This window comes from Gekko japonicus, unplaced genomic scaffold (assembly GCF_001447785.1).
Source record: "Gekko japonicus isolate JY-2015 unplaced genomic scaffold, Gekko_japonicus_V1.1 scaffold4075, whole genome shotgun sequence".
NCBI lineage: Eukaryota > Metazoa > Chordata > Lepidosauria > Squamata > Gekkonidae > Gekko > Gekko japonicus.
Window position 1 is genome coordinate 77,781 of NW_015170394.1, and position 18,549 is coordinate 96,329.

The window sequence follows — 18,549 nt, forward strand, 5'->3', positions numbered from 1 at the left end:
TACCTGCTCGTATGCCCAAAGGGGAAATCTGACCTGGGTTTCTCATCTGATGAGGGATAAGATGAGATGAGCTAGATACTACAGGCTTCTACTTCAAGCCTGAGGAACCTCTTTATGGGAAAAGAAGAAAGGACTATAAAGTACTTTTATTGATAAAATGCTATTGATGTGCCTGATGCCTTACAGTAATGTTAATGGAAATAAAATGCGCTTGGTTGGACATTTCTCTCAAAATTGTACAGCGCTGGAAAGCAGCACAGTGTAAATAGTCCAGCACTATTAGTTGGCCAACAAACACAAAAAACCTTAAGATTTTGCTGCCCACATAAGTGCTAGAACCTAAAATGTGCTGAGATGCCTAACCAGTATCGTGGTGCCACCAAATTCAGTGGGGAAAAGTTGGAAATGCATCCTGGAAGAGGACACGAACCAGGGCAACAGCTCACACAGCAACAAAGAGAAAAGGCTGGTTAAACACGGATCGCTCTTAAAAAGCAGATGCCAGACAGGAAGCTTAGATGAATGCTGCAGCTAAACCTGGTTGGGGGCATAGAGGATGACTAATGGGTCTCTGGAAAAGAAATGCCCTGATCCACACACACTTGAGGGCACAGGAGAACTCTGAAGGGAGGTGCCAGAGCAGCCCGGAACTAGAAATGTCCCTGTGCCAAGATCGCCAAAGCAGTGGAAACTTAGCTGTTGGGTGTGCAAAAAAAATTGGGGTGGTTTTTCTCAATTCAATCCTCCGAATAGTCCCGAATACCAATATTGGTATTGTATTGAAATTCAGGTAAATATTCAGAAAACCCAGATTTATTAGGCCCCATGGGGCATTTGGCATGCTGGGGGCCATGTTTTTTTGAGTAGAGGCACCAGATTTGCAGCATAGCTGCTGCTGCCTGTCCTCAACCCCCACCCAATGCTTTGGGCCCCCAAAGAAGGTACCCCCATCCTCCATTGAAACCAAGGGAAAAAAGACATTTGCAGAGACTGCAGTCTCTTTAAATGCTTGTTGAGTTCACTTGCTAAGTCCCACTATGGTGTGACTCAGTGAGTGAATTCAGAAGGGATTTAACTTTAAATGCCTTCTAACCTCGCCTGAATAAAAGTCAAACAATATTGGCTTTTATTTGGGCCCAGCTATTCCAGTAGCCAAATCAGATTCTCCAATCTGTATTCGGCCGAATAAATACCCAAAAAATACCAATAAGGTCTTTTTCGGGTATTTAATTGGCTCGGTATATAATGAGCGCACACCCCTATTCATTATAGCAAATTCAGAACTTGCATGCCTTGCCAAGGTTTTTAAACCTACCCTTTCCCAAACAGGAATTGTCTGCTCTAATTCACAAAAAGTTTTCTCCCCCCCCTTTTATTTTATTTTTTTAAAGCTCCTGTTTAAGCCACCATGTCTGCTGGTAAATGCTCTTTATACAACAGCTGTGTATATCAAGTATCACTGGAAGGAAAAACACCCCCTGCACTTCTAAAAGTTCCCAATAGTTATTTCCAAAAGTCATCCTGCTTTTTCACCAGGCCACTTCCAGATGTATTCCCCATATATCCAGCTGGCATCTAGGGAGTGAAAAAAAGACCACATACCTCACACAGTAGAACTTGTATTATTCAACACCCCACCCCCAGTTAACCCAGCTCCCTCTCCCCTCCGGAGAGCCCTCTATAACCAAGACACCTGGTTTTACACAAATAGCTGCAACCATCTGAAATGCACAGGTCAGCAGTATGCGCTCTCTTCTGGCACGACAGCTGGTACCACAACAAACATAGGGTGTGCTTTGAGTTCATGTTCTGCTTGGGCATTACATGCAAAACAGAGAAACTGAGGCGCTGAACACCACCTCCTACCACGGGCCAGGTCACACAAGCAGTGCACTGTAAGAAGGAAATGTTTATTCAGCATTACTGATGCGGGTAAATGAGGGGTAAGAGCTGCTTTATTTTTGTGTTTCCTATTCTATGAGAGGGTCTTCCTGTAACCCTGCTGAAGTGTTTCCTATCCTATGAGAGGGTCTTCCTGTAACCCTGCTGGAGTAAGATTAGTAAGGTACTACCCACCTGATAGTGCAACCTTCCTCCCAGAGGTGATCTCTCCCTTAATGGTACAGGAAAGACCTTTGCCTGCCCAGGGTGCAGAAAAGCACTCGAATTCAGAAGGTAGTTTGGGTTTTCTCCCTCATTAGGAGGCACCCTTACAGACCTCGGTTTTGATCGAGCACCGGCTGGCTGCATTGTGTGGTGGGCTCCCTTAGAGACACGTGCATGCAGTTCAGCAAAGGAACAATACTTGATGATTCGCAGTTGCAATGTGTGAGCTTCATCCATTCATCCACTGTGCTTCCTTCACAGATGGCGATCAGTAAGGGGCAAACATGCATTAATGACCAAAGCCCTGGCTACACACAAATGCTTATGCAAGAAGGGAAACAGATCTGTTTTTCAGCATGACACACACAACCCAGCCTGCGCATACTGGGAGCTACCATTCCTGCAGGACATCTGCTCGCATTTGAAGCACGTGCATCCCGGGGTTGTTTTTTTTTTTAAAGCCCTAAAGTTTCTCAGAGAAACAAAGAAGAACACCGCAGCCTCTTGGACTTCACATCCAGCCCATGACTTCCTCCTCCTCCTCTCTCTAGACATGCAGCAACCCAATGTCCCAGGCTGCCCGAGGAACATAGAGAATGAATGGCACAGGGCTGATGCGGGCTGGTAGGTGGAAGTTGGGGGAGGGGGGGGAAGGTAACGACTAAAGCCCGGATTCTGCAGCAGACTACTAAGGGAATGGAGAGGAGAGAGCCAAATACAGAAACGGCTGTCCTGGGTAAGAACTAAAGGCAACAGGCCCATGTTCACAGCATTGCTTTGGGGGGAGGGACAAGCGAAGTGTGTCCATCCTGCCTCCTAATACACTCCCATCTGTGAACTATCGAGCCGAAGGGACCCAGCAGCTTTCAGGACTCTAAAATTCGGCTCGGGCTGGAGAGGGCAGCAGCAGGCAGGTGCCTTTTAACCCAACACTACAGTATTGCCCTAACCCAGGATAATGCACATGCAGTCAAATCGCATGAGGGAAACTCCCCAAGGGACAAAGTAAGAAAGGGAATGAATGATGCAGTTCCATGGAAACTTTGCTCCCTTCCCGCTGTGCGTGAAGCCCCCCTCCGCAGAAGGGACCTGCCGATGTTACACAGAAGGCCTCGGGTCTTCCAGCAGGAGGTGACGTTACACACACAAAAACTGTGCATAAGGTTGACAGCGATAGTCCCCCCACCACCCACCACCAACAACATGGGAATATATTATCATAAAGCAATAGGGGGGAGGGAGCTAAGTAATCATCCTGCCCAAGGGCTCTCTTCTGTCTTCACGGAGGGGCATTTGCTCCACACAGCTCGAGAAGGAGACACCCACCCTCCCATCGAAGAGCCACATTTCAAGCAGCACAAGTGTACCCAGGAGCTTCCTTTGCTAGGGGCAAGTGAGGAAAGGATGTTTCTGTAGACCAGGGGGTCCCGGACCCTTTTGAGCCTGTGGGCACCTTTGGGGTGGGTGGAAAGGGTGGCGAGCGTCAGCCAAAAGCAGCTGGTGCCGGAGATGCAGCCAAACACAACGCCCTCCCCTCCTCGCTTTGCAAAACAACCACGCGGAAAGGGGAATCAGAAGAAACAAAGGCAAACCCAAGAATAGGGAAGGGGGTGGGGAGAGACAAAACGAAAGCGAGCCTGAAGGAGGAATAGAAGAGGGGATGCTTGCCACTCCTGACCCACCAACATGGGAAAGAGAGCAGCCAATCACAAGCGCAGCCTTACAATGGCCCTGCCCACTTTCCGATGAGCTCAGCGGAGAGCCCTGGTCTAGACTCAGGTAACTGGAAACAGCGTGTGGATGGTGGTTTCCGAGCCAACTGCTAATTTTGAAGTCCTCGGGGGCTAGAGATGAGTGAATGGAGAAAGGGGCTGGGGGGAGAGGAGAGAGCAAGTTGAAACAGCCTGCCAATGGGGAAAAGTAAGGAATGACTGGGGGAGGCGGGAGATGCAGATATCAAAGGAACAGAGGAAGAAAGGCCAGATTGGATTCTTCTCTTCTTATTCTCTCCGCCCGCTTAACGCAATCACAAGCCCTGCTTGGCCAGAGAGGCAGACACTTCGTCGGCCAACGTGGCCAGCTGCGGGGAGTCCACCATGTTGATGCTTCCAGTGGAGGAGACGTTGCTAAGGCGACGCGGGGAACCTTCTCCAGAAATGGTGGGTGACTTGTAGACAATTTCAGCTCCGTGGTCGGTCTTGGCTTTGGCATTTTCGCGGAAGGTCAGCTTGTGGCTTTCAATCTGGAATGAGACCGGGTGCGACAGGTGAGCCCAAGGCAGGGGGCCGGCAAGCAGAGGGACCCCCCGCCCACCCCGGCCCTCACACACCCCCACGGCCACATCGTAGCCCAAGTGGTCCGCTCTGCTGCAGGTCCTCTTCGCTGGGCTGCGGCTTTGGCCAAATGTGCTGATGGCAGCTCGGAACGAGGACGATCCAGGCTCCCAAATCTCGAGGTGTGATTCCCCACCCAGATCTGAATAAGGACCTTGCTTTTCCTCTCACGGTAAGACAAGACATCATTCCCTGAAGCGGGACTCCTAGCATAAGCATGGAACTTTGATTACGGAAGGAAGATGGGAGCAGACTTCTCCCCTGACTGCAGTAGAACCAGCAGGAGAAACAATACCTGTTCAGATTCTACGTAATGTCTTATTCCTCTGGAAGAACCCACACGTCCTATAAAAGAATCCCCAGCAGCCAGCAAATGGTTAGATTGCTGGTGGGGAGAAAGGTGGAATTCCCACAGAAACTCTGAGGACTATTCCCCCCCCCCCCATAATCAGTATGAAGCTGCGGCTTCTTCCCCATACAAAGACCTGCCCAGAGACAAAAAAATACCAGTCATTAATGCATGAAACAGCAGTCTAATTGAAATAAAGGACCGTTAACAGTCACATGTAAATGACGATGAACATTATAAAGCATTACAAAGATTCCACAAGCAATTACAAGTATATTTAACACAATGGGAACTACAAACTCAATCATCAAGCCATTTAGAAGAAGAGAAGAAGAAGAGATTGGATTTATACCCCGCCCTTCACTACCCAAGGGAGTTTCAGAGCGGCTTACAAACTCCTTCCCCTTCCCCTCCCCACAACAGACACCCTGTGATCAATGCTCCCTCTAAGCTGTGGAGTCTTGTGAGCAAAAATTCTACTTTGTGAGCTACTGGCATTCAAGTTGTTGTGAGGAAGTGATTTGGTGAGCTACTGGGATTCAAGTTGTTGTGAGGAAGGGATTTGGTGTCAGCTAGCTGCCATTTTACATGTGCACCTTCCTGTCCCTTCCTGACTGTGGCGCTACGGCGCATGCTTGCATGGCTTTGCCAGCTTGCTGTAAACAGCGATAGGGAGGCTCACCTGAGACCGTGTGAATTGGCGCTGCCAGACTGGGTTATCTGTCTAACCTTGAGGAAGAGGGAGGGCTTGCGTTCCACCGTTGGTGTGAATATTTCGGCTCTCATGGGGCACGGAGACTCTCCTGTTTATTATGTAACCTCCCGCCGGGAGAAATCCTGCGCGTGCACTTGGATTTCATTTGCTTAGCCATTTGCAGCATCACACTATATGAAGGGATGCATTCCCCCACATTGTCATTCCTAACGATATCCCTGTAGACCATGGCAATGGACCTGTAATCAAATAAAGCATAACGTTTCCCTGGAATCGTGTGTGGAGAGTTACTTGCTGTTGACCCTGACATGTGGCTACTGCATAAATTAGTTTGCTCTGTAGCCATCCTTCCTGAGCGAAGACAAAAGTGTGTGAGCCAGAGGCAAAAAACTGTGAGCTAGCTCACACTAACTCAGCTTAGAGGGAACACTGCCTGTGAGGTAGGTGGGGCTGAGAGAGAGCTCTAACAGAAACTGCTCTTTCTCAAGAACAGCTGTGCCAGAACTATGGCTTGGCCAAGGTCATCCAGCAGGTGCATGTGGCGGAGTGGGGAATCAAACCCGGTTCTCCCAGATTAGAGTCCGCGCACTTCACCACGACACCAAACTGGCTATGTGTTTCATTGTGATTCAGACTTCTTCGGGCTACTGGGCTCCATCTCTGTTCCTATTATATAGTCATTGCACCTTGGTCACTGTACCTTTGGATCTTACTGTTTTTGGAAGAAGGTATCTATACCTCTTCTTAGCCGGAGGCACTGCCTTACTGTAGGGTAGCCCCAACAGCAGGCGCATCCCACTCCTGACCTGAACCAGAGACCCACAAAAGTCACGCCAATGGAAGAAACTCTTGTTCTGAAACACAGAGCAAGCCACAGCTCTGGGAAGAGGGTCTCCATTTTACACAAGGCAGCACTCAAAGCAAATCTCCAGTTTTCCCCACCACCACGCAGAAAGGTATGCCTATGAAACAATGGCGAGTTCCATCAGGTATCTGCACTTCTCCCACTGAGTGGAGGACATCTTGTGTGGGTGTTTCCAACCCCTTCCTTAGGGAGGCAGGAACAGAAATTTCACTTCCTGCCCTCTAGGTGGCTGATCTCCTCAGTTCCAGTTTCGTTCCTGCCTCTAAAGGGAGCGCAGCACTTAGTGAGCACTCGTGCTTTTTTCAGAGCCCTTCTGTCTCCAACTATGCACGTAGTCCTCTTTGTGATTCCTACACCTATGTGAAAAATCCTTTGTCTCCACACCTGTCCTTCCTGCCCCATCCCTCAGGATACCAAGGTAACTAAGAAAACATTCAAATTATTAATGATCCTTCCTGACGTCTATCAGGGACCCATTTCCAACCTTTTTTCTAAATCTGGGAATCTATTCAACCACCCCGGCTGGACCATCAGTGGCCATCAAAACCCATTCAGCCAGCTCCAGTTGACCTGGCTAATCCTATTAACGCTACTGTGAAGCCAGACTCTGCCCATCTGAAAGCAAATTGGTCATATTTAGGTCTTGCCCCTACTGCTCTGAAAGCAAATTGGTCATATTTAGATCTTGCCCCTACTGGTGCCACACCTCCCGAGACCCCTCATTGGTCAAGGTAATCTTCTGTCTTCATCCGGGACAAGCTCCTCAAGGACTCACATTGGTCTGCATTGTTTTCCAATGTCTATATCCATCAAGGCATATGGCTTCAGAGGATGTGCCTCTGCCCCAATCCCTTCTTCATGGACCTCTGCACATCTGGACAGGTAGCTATGCAAACCCCCCACCCTTAACACTTTGCCCTCTTCTGTCTCTGATCTCTTCAGAGCGCTTCAACCCTTTATTTCCTAGCTCGTGTGTGTGTGTGTGTATGCTTAATTATTTTTGTATGCTTGATAATTATTAAGTAAAAGACCAATTACCTCATCAGCCTGGTCTCCTCATCTATTCATGGGCTCTGGGAATTCTGACTCTGGTATACACAGGTTATGTTCCTGTGTTATATGCCAATTGCCCTTTAATGTCATAATTCCCCCAAGCATGCTAAGAAAATAAGGCAATTTGGCTAACACTCTTGACAAAGGTTTTGTCCGAAACGGCTCACATCATCAGCCACATCACCACTGAGTGAAGAGATAAACAACTGCAGTGGCATTTCTGATGCTTTCATTGTGTCTTCTTAAGATTTAAAGGAGAGAATAATTGACTTGAGGTGTCTCATTTATCACCTTCAGTGTATCTCTTTGAAACTCACAATCATTAGATAATATTCTATTCAGCTACATTGTCTTTGTCAGCTCTATATTCTATAGAGTTTGTAACTCACATTGTGTTAAATACACTTGTAATTTCTCATTGAATCTTTTGTGATGCTTTAGAATATTCATGTTCATTTCCATGTCATAGTTAAGATCCTTTATTTCAACGAGACCGCCGTTTCGTGCATTAATGACTGGTATTTTTCGTCTCTGGGGAGTTATTCTTGAGTCTTGCCCGTGACTCCTCCTCGTTTCTGTTTGCTTAACCACACAAAGACCTGGCCGGGTGCCCACCCCCCTCCCGGGTATCACCAGCTCCCCTCTTGGTCTCACAAAGCTCATGACGACAGGTTGGCTACTTACTGGCATCACATGGGTGCAAGTCGGGGAGTGGGCTCTCCTCGGGCATGGAGGGCTCCGTGATGGGGGGAGGAAGCCCAGCGTTAGTGGGGCAGTTTTGTGCACCATTCTTGTCTTCCTTGCCCTTCTCTCTCTGCATGTGGGTGGAGAAGGTCAGTGGGATGCAAAATAGCATCGTCAAATAAGATGACATGAAATCAAATATCTTCAATGGGGAGGGAGGGACACAACAGGGTTGGAGGAAGAGCACCAGGACTATACGACGGGAGTGCGGGATGGAAGAGGCCACAGAAACCAGGAGATGGAGAGAGGGAAGAGCTAGGCACCTACAGAGCACTGGCATGGACATGGAGCCGCCCAAAGGGTAGATCTGGAACTTTACAAAACCCACCAGCCAACCCAACTGGCTGGTCTGTCTGGAGGCCCTTAGCCGGCAGCTGTAACTCAACTAGCACGGAACGCCTACAGCATTTACAAGTTGTTGCCAGCAAACAGCCTGATGAATCTGTAAATATTCTGGGGATCTACATACCACTCTTTAAAAACATGGGAGCACTTTCTCCCAGAAGCAGGTGTTTGGGGGGCGGCAGATGTCTGCCAGGCCACCGTCCTCCATGGGAAACCTGCAGCTTTTCCACTTCCACACTGATCTGCATGGGATATGGCTTAACCCCACTGAGCTGAGGGCAACCTTTGCCTGCAAAACCAGCCCCCACCAAGTAATGAGGAGAAACTTCCTAACAGAATGGCCTGAAAACGAAGCTAATGTTCACCTGAAATCTACCCTCTTCTAGCAGGCTCCTTAGACCTAGCCTCGCACTGTGGAGCAGTGAAGAAGAAGCCTTCGCCCTCTTCCGTGAGACATGGGCCTGAAGAGGGCCATCATGTCTCCTGACAGTCTTCTCCAGGCGAAGCCCACCACGCCAGCCTTTTCCTTGTAGGTCTCACGTGCAGACCGTGACCGTCTGAAACAATTTCGCCTTGTCTGCCACCTCCTTGAAGCGCAGCAACCGGACTCGGACCCAGGACTCCAGATGAGGTCTGACTTATGCTCGGCAGAGTGGAATTATTCCAGGCGCCCTGGTGCCGATGGCGCAGCCACACCACGCTCACCAGTGTGATGCTCCAAAGTTTTAACTTCCCTCGGGGGGAAAAAGCCGTTTCCTGTTTTCTATCATCGACATTAAACTAGCCCTGACTTGGACGGCCCCGGGCTAGTGCAGTCCCATCAGGTCTCGGGAGCTAAGCAGGGTCGGCTTACTCGGGGCGGGAGAACTCCAAGGAGTACCAGGGCCGTGACACAGAGGCGGGCCATGGCAAACCACCTCTCCATGTCTCTTGCCTTGAAAACCCTACGGGGTCGCCATGAGTCAGCTGTCACTTGACGGCCCTCTCCACCACCCCATGAAACTATCCCATCCTTCTCAGTTTTCCCATCCTCCCTCTTTCTCTGCCCCCCCTTCACTTGTTCTTACTCCCCATGCCTATGGGCTCTGTTTGTAGCAGGAACTCCTCTGCATATTATGCGACATACCCCTAATGTAGCCAATCCTCCAAGGGCTTACAATAGCCCCTGTAAGAAGAGCTCTGTAAGCTCTTGGGAGGATTGGCTACATTAGGGGTGTGTCGCCTACTATGCAGAGGAATTCCTGCTACAAAAAGAGCCCTGTAAAATATAACATACGACCACTCATGGGAGACCAAAGCCGTGTTTACGTCCACTCCGGCTCATGGACCCTGAAAGCAACTTTCTTCCTCAGATACCCAAGATGGTCCTGCTGTGGTCCAGGAAATGCAGACAGGAGAAAGGAGGAGCAAAGAGAGGTGGAAGGATGCTCAGAAGGATGCTCAGGTCCAGAGGATGTGTGAATGGCAGTGAGAGAAGGATAAGGAAGCAGAGAAGTTCTCCCATCAGAAGCCAGCGCACTTACTGGAAGGAGCCAATGAGAGCTAGAAAGTTTTCCGAGGTTATTACGATGAGATGCGTCTGAGAGGAAAGGGCTGAAATGTGCGTGAGAAGAGCCTCCCTCCCCGAGGCAGGCACAACAGATGAGGCAAATGCAGACAGAGAGAGAGAGAGAGAAAAAAGGAACGGCTGGCATCCCCGGAGAGCACGCCCCGGGTTCAAAACAGACAGGCGTTTCAAAACCATCGTGCCAAAAGTGCAGGACTCTGGACTGGGAAAGACGGAAGCAGCGGGGACCGTTCTCGTACCACTGGTGGCAGCTGGGAGCTTTTTGTGTCGGGGAACACATCCAGCGGCAGGTCAAGGCGGAGCTCCGGCACCCAGGGGGAAAGTCGGCCATTCCAAGATGGCTCAGGAGCCTGATCCAGAGGCCTGACTTATGTGCACCTCCCTGAGGAGGGGCCAGCAGCAGGACAGGAGGCCTGGGCCGGTTCGGGACTCCTTTTCTAGGGGCTGCCCTTGACGGAGAGGAGGGGCTCCCCTGATCCTTCTGGCCTCGGTGCCCATTTGCAAGCAGGTCGGGCGCGGGGTGTGTGTGTCTGTAAGCAAGGGAATCCCCCGGCGGCTTCTTAGTCCAGTTTGGGAAGCCTCTCCCACTCCTTCAGTCTCTCAAAGAGCCGGACAACAAGGCGGGGCCTTGACACCTGAGAGGGCTCCCCAGCGTAGAGAAGAACCACAGGAGGATCAGGCATGTGACTTGGCTATGGAAACTCACGCAGCAGCAGAGAAATCACTGCCAGACACACACATTTCACACGTTGGAGCCAATGTTCCCTCTAAGCTGTGGAGTCTTGTGAGCAAAATTTCTACTTTGTGAGCCGCTGGCATTAAAGTTGTGAGTGAGTGAGTTGGCAAAATTAGTTTGCTCTGGAGCCATCCTTCCTGAGCTGAGACAAAAATGTGAGAGCCAGAGGCTAAAAAACTGTGAGCTAGGTCACACTGACTCAGCTTAGAGGGAACACTGGTTGGAGCCCTCGCCTCTTTCTTTTTTGGGGTGTGTGTGCAGACAAGTATTCCTTACGGCAGGAGCCATCTCAGGGGGTTTGATCCAGCTGGGAGAGCCCACTTCGCCCCCCCCCCAAGACTGCCAATCAAACATGCCTGCTTACCCTTCAAAGACTGATTCAATTGCTGGATTCCCCCCCCCCCCCCCCCCGCCAATGCTTCAGACTGGCTGCCTTTAAAAAAACATGTCCCAAGTGCCACCAGAAACACAATCCGTAATGGGATATTATATTCCTTGTACTTTGCATTTCTGGTCGCTTGGGTTATTTTCTGTATTTTTGGATTGTATTATTCTGTACCATATGAACTGTCAAACTTGTCTGCTGATGACCCATTGGTCTGTGAGCATCTGTGAGCATGAAGTCTAGAATAAAGGAAAGGAGAGGAGGTGGCTCTGGGGAAAGGTCGGGGCAGGAAGAGAATGAAGCCCCCCCCCCCCCCCCCCCCGGCCACCCGACAGCCCAGAGCCAGCCTCCGCTCCCTGAGTTTCCCCTGAGCTCGGCCTGGGACAGGAGTACGTGTGGGTGCCAGCCACAGGACTTTCCATGGGTAGCAACCTCTCTCTGTACCCCTCCACTGCCTCTTTGGATGCACATGGGTCTGAAGGGGGATGCTCTAGACAGGGCGGGACCGAGCCTGCCCAAACACTGAAAAGTTAGAGAGGATTAAAAAAACCAACAAAACATTCTAGCCATCCCTTTCAACAACTGCTGCCGCTCTAGGAACCAGCTGTACATTAAATGAAAAATATGCATTTTTAATACCCCAAAAAGAAAAGAAAAAAAACCCAACTCTCTGCAAACAACTTTACTTCTCCCAACTGCCCTCACTGGGGGAGAGGTCAGCAGCCCAGCTCCAAAATGTGACTTCGGGCGTTAAGATGTAGAGGAAAGCCCCTGAGCAAAGGCTCCTTCCCGGTTTGGCCAAGATCTCTAGCAGGCAGGGGTCATTTCCTGCAGGGGCGCACAGGAGCGGAGCTCCGGCAGTAAAGAGCCCAGGGGGCGGGCACATGCAACAAGCCCCACCCCCTGCTCCCAGCAGCCCACAGTCAGAGCAAGAAGCAGCCAGGTAAGCTGAGCTAGCAATCCAAAAGAGTCCAGTGGAGCCTGAGTGGTGGGTGCTGCCTTCTGACACTCTTCCGGTGATGTCAGGGGGTGTGGCATATGCAAATAAGTAATGCTAATGAGTTATGCTAATGAGCTCCTGCACCTCTTTTTCTACGAAATGACCCCTGCTAGTGGGCATTAGACAAGTTAATGAACCACACTTGTTGAGAACTGGGGTCTCTACAAGGGTTAATACAGGGCCCCAAGCCACAGAGGGGAGCGGAAAGAGAGATCACAGTCTCTCAGCTCCTACTACTTTTGGTGAGGCCTTCCCCTCCACGGAGACCCAGAAGAGGTTAGCTCTTACCTTTTTATTTCCTCCTCCAGGAACATGGGTGATGTTATCGAGGGACCCAATTTTCGACTGCACCTTCTCTTTGAATTCCAGTTTCTCTGATTTCACTTCTATCTGCCCACCACCTACGGCAGAAATTAGGGCAGGATTAACAGACTTCACCTCAGCCTGCGGCAGAGAGTCCCCTCCCTCCTTTTAAGGCCTTTCTTGTTCTTGGAGCCGCTAATGGAGTCGCCCCTGTCTGTGGAAACCCAGAGCCCACGTCGGAAGACCAAACGTTCTGCAAATTCACTGAGCAGAACAAAATCTCTCGCCCAGCTGGGTATCTCATGGACCAGGGGTCCCCCAACCTCTCTGAGCCTGCGGGCACCTTTGGAATTCTGACATACTGTGGTGGGTGCCACCACAGAATGGCCCCTGCAGGAGGCAGAGCCAGACACAGAGGAAGCCCGAGCCCTGGGGACGAGAGGAGTAATTTCTTAAAATATGCTGGGGGGGAAAGAAGTGTGTCATTCCCCATCAGATCTCCAACAGCCAGTCAAAAGCCCTGCTGGACAGGAGCCCCATCCCTGGCCCCACCCACTTTCTAACACTTGGCGGGAGCTAGGAAAAGTGTTGGCGGGCACCATGACGCCCATGGGCCCCACACTGGGGACCCCGCCACAGACAGACTGAATTGAGCTGTACACCAACATTCCACTCAGCATCAATCAAAGCAAAAGGAGTGGCAAGCATCTGTTTGAAACAGGGCCGTCTAGACCAGTTCTGCAATAGAAAAGTCATAGTTGGATAGTGGCAGACAACCGTGGAGAGGAGGAACATGCTGGACAAAACTACTGGAAATCACCGGAGTTGGAAAGATTTAGTGGGCGCCCATCGTGCAAGCTACAGCTGTAACGGGGAAGGGATTTGCGCTTTTTTCTCTGCCACTAGCACTCACTTTGGCTCATTTGCCTCAAGGGTTGATGCTGACAGTTGAACGTGCTGCAATTTAAGTGACAGGGAGCCTGCAGGCACCACATGAGAGCCAGTCTGGTGTAGTGGTTAGGAGCGCAGACTCTAATCTGGGAGAACTGGGTTTGAGTCCCCACTCCTCCACATGCAACCAGCTGGATGACCTTGGGCCAGTCACAAGTTCCCTCAGAGCTGTTCTCTCACAAGCAGTTCTCAAGAGACCTCTCTCAGCCCCACCTACCTCACAGGGTATCTGATGTGGGGAGGGGAGGGGAGAGGAGAGGAGTTTGTAAGGCGCTCTGAGACTCCTTTGGGTAGTGAAAGGTGGGGCACAAATCCAATCTCGCCATCTGAGGATGCTGTAGATCTAGGAATGGTCTCTTCTTCTTCTTCTTCTTCTTCTTCTTCTTCTTCTTCTTCTTCTTCTTCTTCTTCTTCTTCACATCCACCATGGTCATAAATACTAAGCCTAGACTGATCGAATTCTGTCCTGGCCCACTGGTGGACCTCCTGATGCCACTGGTATTTCTGGCCACTGTGGGATACAGAGTGTTGGACTGGATGGGCCTTTGGCCTGATCCAACATTGGCATCTCTTATGTTCTTATGTTCCCCTGACCCTCCCCCAAGTTGGGGGGGGGGCCACACACACCATAGTCTCCAATCCGAAGATCCCTGGGAACAAGGAAAAGTAATGGCCCTTCTGGCTGCCTCTGTAAGTGAACCATCAATTACCCAAAGGTCTCCATCCTGGGCAGGCAAACGGGCTTCTGTGTGTGACTGAGAGCTGCTGGATGAGGCCCACCCCCCATAAAATGAAACACGGGAATAACCGTGAAGGCGTCTCCTCATCAGCGGATTTGACGGTATCCTCGTGCGAATTGTGCCGCCGCCTCCTTCCATGGGCAGGGCACATACAACTTTCTTACAAAGGTCTCTGCTCTCCACCTCCCCAGTTCATGGCTTCTCAGGCTTCAGGTGGAGACAGACCCACAATCATGCACGAGTGAAGACCTGTAAGTAAGGCTGGAAAAACAGATGAGGAAAGCCCTGATAGTGGCCCCCTTTAACGGAGGGAGTTCCTTTCCACTTCCTCCTCCGCCAGTAAACGGGCTTCTGCGTGTGACTGAGAGCTGCTGGATGAAACACGGGAACAACCGTGAAGGTGTCTCCTCATCAGCGGATTTGACGGTATCCTCGTGCGAATTGTGCCGCCGCCTCCTTCCATGGGCAGGGCAAACACAACAAAACTGAAAAGAGAGGAAAAGGAACGGCATTTGGAGAAGATTTCTGTCCGAAGGAGCCACAGCAGAGGCAAACTCACCCGGGGGAACTGCGATCCCCCGCGATCCTCCCCCGAAATGACCTCTGGTTGTGGCCCACTGGGATGATCCCCAATGAGTGCTGTGCAATGCTACTACTTTGTGAGCTACTGTTGGATCCCCAAGCATCGAGAATAAATCCACGTTTCAGAAAAGCAAAATTTATTTCAAAGCTTTGGAAAGATACTCAAACAAGTCCTTTGTTAGGAATGGGTACAAACAGCTTCTATTATCCCAAGTAGGAAAAAACTGAAGAGAGAGGAAAAGGAACGGCATTTGGAGAAGATTTCTGTCTGAAGGAGCCACAGCAGAGGCAAACCTGTTTAGTTGATCCTGCCTCACCAGGCTAAAGGCCAACTCACCGTCCTACCTCGGCAGGCAATGGATACACTGATGGAGAGGGTGGTGTACGCAGTGGCCCTTCTGGCAAACACCCCCCCCCCCAGCAGTAACCTTTGAAACTGTCGATATTGACTCTCTAAGCAAGGGAAAGGCAGGCTCCTGATGCATCCACGTAAGTTTTACCATGATGTCATCTTTCCTCTGTTCTTGGGTAAGAATATGGTCAACGGGAATCCAGAGATTTAACATCAGAAGAGCCCTGCTGGATCAGACCAATAGTCCAGCATCCTGTCTCACACATGGCCAACCAGTTCCTCTGGAGGGCCAACAACAGGGCAGGGAGGCCGAGGCATCACCACCAGGCTGGAGAACCAGGGCCCGAGGGATACGATGAAGATGTCCTCTGCTGTTTCTCTGGTACCCTACTGAACCCTGGCTCTGACTGGCTATGCCGGAAGGGCACAGAGGAGGCCCTTGTGCCCTGGGGGCAGAGGAAGCACCCTCCCCCTCCACCTCGCCAGTGTGCCCTTGTGCTGGAATTCTGGCACAGAAGGACCAGGCAAGGGACGCTCCACCTCCCGGTCACGGCACGCGACACTCCAGGATTCTGAGCCCCTCACCACCGAGGTCCAGGTCCTGCCGACTGAGCCCGTCTGCCTTCTGGTGGCGAATCCCCGAAATGGTTGAGCTCGGAGACGGGAAGATGGGACTCCGCCCACTGAAGGAGCATTCTGCCAGGGAGAGTAAGGCCCCACCACTTCCTCCATCCTCCGGCAGTGAATTCCATATTTTAATCACTCTCTGCAGAAAGTAGTATTTCCTTTTGTCTGTCTGGAGCCTACTGCCCATCGGCTTCACTGGACACCCTCGAGTTCTCATGTTTTGGGAGAGGGAGAAAAAGTTCTCTCCACCCCATGCACAATATTATAAACCTCTATCATGTCCTCCCGCAGTCATCTCTTTGAAGGCTGTTACCCCTCTTAGGTAGATATGGGGAGTTCCCTGGACCTCTAACTTACGCTACACCCATTCCACAGGAGGGCTGAGATGACTACAGATTGAAAACAGATAGCTGTCACGGTCCCTGTGGGAACAAAGAGGTAACAGATGGGAAGAAAGGGGTTGGTGTGCAAGGTCACCCAAATCCTCCGGAAGGGAGCCAAGCTCATCTCTGAGCTCAAGGACAGAAAGCTCTGAAGCCCTCCCTGCTGAGGTTTAGGGCGCAGGAAGCGACTTTCAATGCCTGGATTTTCAGCGTAGCTGATCTCAAGGGCTCAAAAGGGGGTTGAGTAGAACTCTCCACGCCCTGCAGAGAATCCACAAAAAGAAAAATGCTGAACATGGGGACTGGCTAGGGCCGCTCCGCTTTGGAAGGGCTGTAAGTGACGGGGTCTAACAGGACAGGGAGCCCACAAAAGGGCCAGTCCCTGGCACCAAAGAGAGTCGGTTTGGATGCCTTCCGTCCTGGAGTTGGTGAAAAGCGTGCTCCTTTTCTTCCTCCAGTTCTGCCAGTGGTAGATTGGTAGCTTTCATGGGTTTGAGGGTTTCCAAAAGGCCAAGACCCCCTGAAGACCTCTTCGGACTAGCCGTGTCCTCCTTCCATCTTCCACGTGGAAGGGGCAGAGCCTATCCCAAAGCAGGACGGAACAGAGGACCCTGCAGGAGGATGTTGTGTGGCCAGTGTTCCCTCTAAGCTGAGTTAGTGTGAGCTAGCTCACCGTTTTTTAGCCTCCGGCTCACACATTTCGGTCTTAGCTCAGGAAGGAGGGCTCCAGAGCCAACTGATTGATGCAGCAGCCAAATCACTTGCTCACAACTTTGATGCCGGTAGCTCAGAAAGTAGACGTTTTGCTCACAAGACTCCACAGCTTGGAGGGAACATTGGTTGTGGCCAGTGTTCCCTCTAAGCTGAGTTAGTGTGAGCTAGCTCACCGTTTTTTAGCCTCCGGCTCACACATTTTTGTCTTAGCTCAGGAAGGATGGCTCCAGAGCAAACTTAGTTTGCAGCAGCCATATCGCTCGCTCACAACTTTAATGCCAGTTGCTCCCAAGGTAGAATTTTTGCTCACAAAACTCCACAGCTTAGAGGGAGCATTGGTTGTGGCCCGTTGGGATGCTCCCCAATGAGTGCTGTGCAATGCTACTTTGTGAGCTACTGATATTAAAGTTGTGAGCAAGCAATTTGGCTCCTGCATAAGTTAGCTTGTTCTGGAGGTGTCCTTCCTGAGCTCAGACAAAAATGTGTGAGCCGGAGGCTCAAAAACTGCGCTAGCTCACACTAACTCAGCTTAGAGGGAACACCAGTGCTGTGCCATCGCCACCAGGCTGTCGAACCAGGGCCCGAGGGATACGATGAAGATTTCCTCTGCTGTTTCTCTGGTGTCTTACTGAACCCCAGCTCTGACTGGCTACGTTGGAAGGGCACACTTCACCAGTGTGCCCCTTGTGCTGGAATTCTGGCCCAGGAGGACCAGGCGAGGGACGCTCCGCCTCCTGGCCACGGCACGCGACACTCCAGGATTCTGAGCCCCTCACCGAGGTCCAGGTCCTGCCGACTGAGCCCGTCTGCCTTCAGGTGGTGAGTCCCCGAAATGGTTGAGCGGGAAGCTGGGACTCCGCCCACTGAAGGAGCAGAGTTGCTTTCTGCCAGGGAGAGTAAGGCCCCACCACTCCCCGCTGGCCTGATTTCTACCCTATGTTGCCGGGGAGGATGAGGGCGTGAGAGTCTATCAAGAGCTGGGAGGAGAACAGCACAGGTAGGGTCGTTCTCTGCTCCAACTATTAGATGCTGTGCCTTATTTCCATGCTGCTCCTTCCCCTACTGGTGGAGAGAACCGGACTGCACACCCCTGCAGAGTCAATGTGTTCAAATACGTGGCATTCTGAGAATCTCAACCTGTCTGGAAAGTTTCTAGCCGTGCCTTGTAAAGGCCACGTGCCTGCCATGGGGAAGGTTTCCAGCCCTCAAAGGTGTCATCCAGCATATAATTTCTGCTAACCCATTAGGGCCTGCTGGAACACACAAACCTGCCTCATACTGAATCAGTTCCTTGGTCCATCACGGTCGGGAGGGACTGTCTACTCAGACTGGCGGTGGCTCTCCCCAGGTTCTCCAGCAGAGGTCTTTTGCATCCTTTTCAACTGGAGGCACCAGGGTTTGAACCTACGGTCTTCCGTACGCCAAACGGATGCTCTGCCCTGATCTAGGCCTCACACTGAACAATTCCTGCGTGGAGCTTTACGCCACTCAGCAACAGTATGTTTAGTCTGGAGAGGAGATGACTGAGAAGTGATATGGTAACCGTCTTCAAGTACTTGAAGGGCTGTCATATAGAGGAGGGTGTGGATTTGTTTTCTGGTGCCCCAGGTCAGATCAGAACCAATGGGTTGTAATTGAATCAAAAGAGTTTTTGGCTAAACATTAGGAAGAATTTCCTGACAGAGCGGTTACTCCGTGA

The 18,549-nt window shown here is 51.0% G+C and overlaps 1 protein-coding gene across 1 annotated transcript in view; it reads right to left on the reverse strand.

The window, feature by feature from the left end:
* Positions 1-2,007: 2,007 nt before the first annotated feature.
* LOC107116380 (microtubule-associated protein tau-like) overlaps positions 2,008-18,549 on the reverse strand; it is a 21,481-nt gene continuing 4,939 nt past the window's right edge. The window contains exons 4-5 of the mRNA XM_015418278.1: positions 12,487-12,599; positions 2,008-4,348 (exon numbers count right to left, since the gene is read on the reverse strand). Of these exons, the coding sequence (XP_015273764.1) occupies positions 4,133-4,348; positions 12,487-12,599 (329 nt within the window). The 3' untranslated portion in view covers positions 2,008-4,132. The remainder of the gene's footprint in view (positions 4,349-12,486; positions 12,600-18,549) is intronic.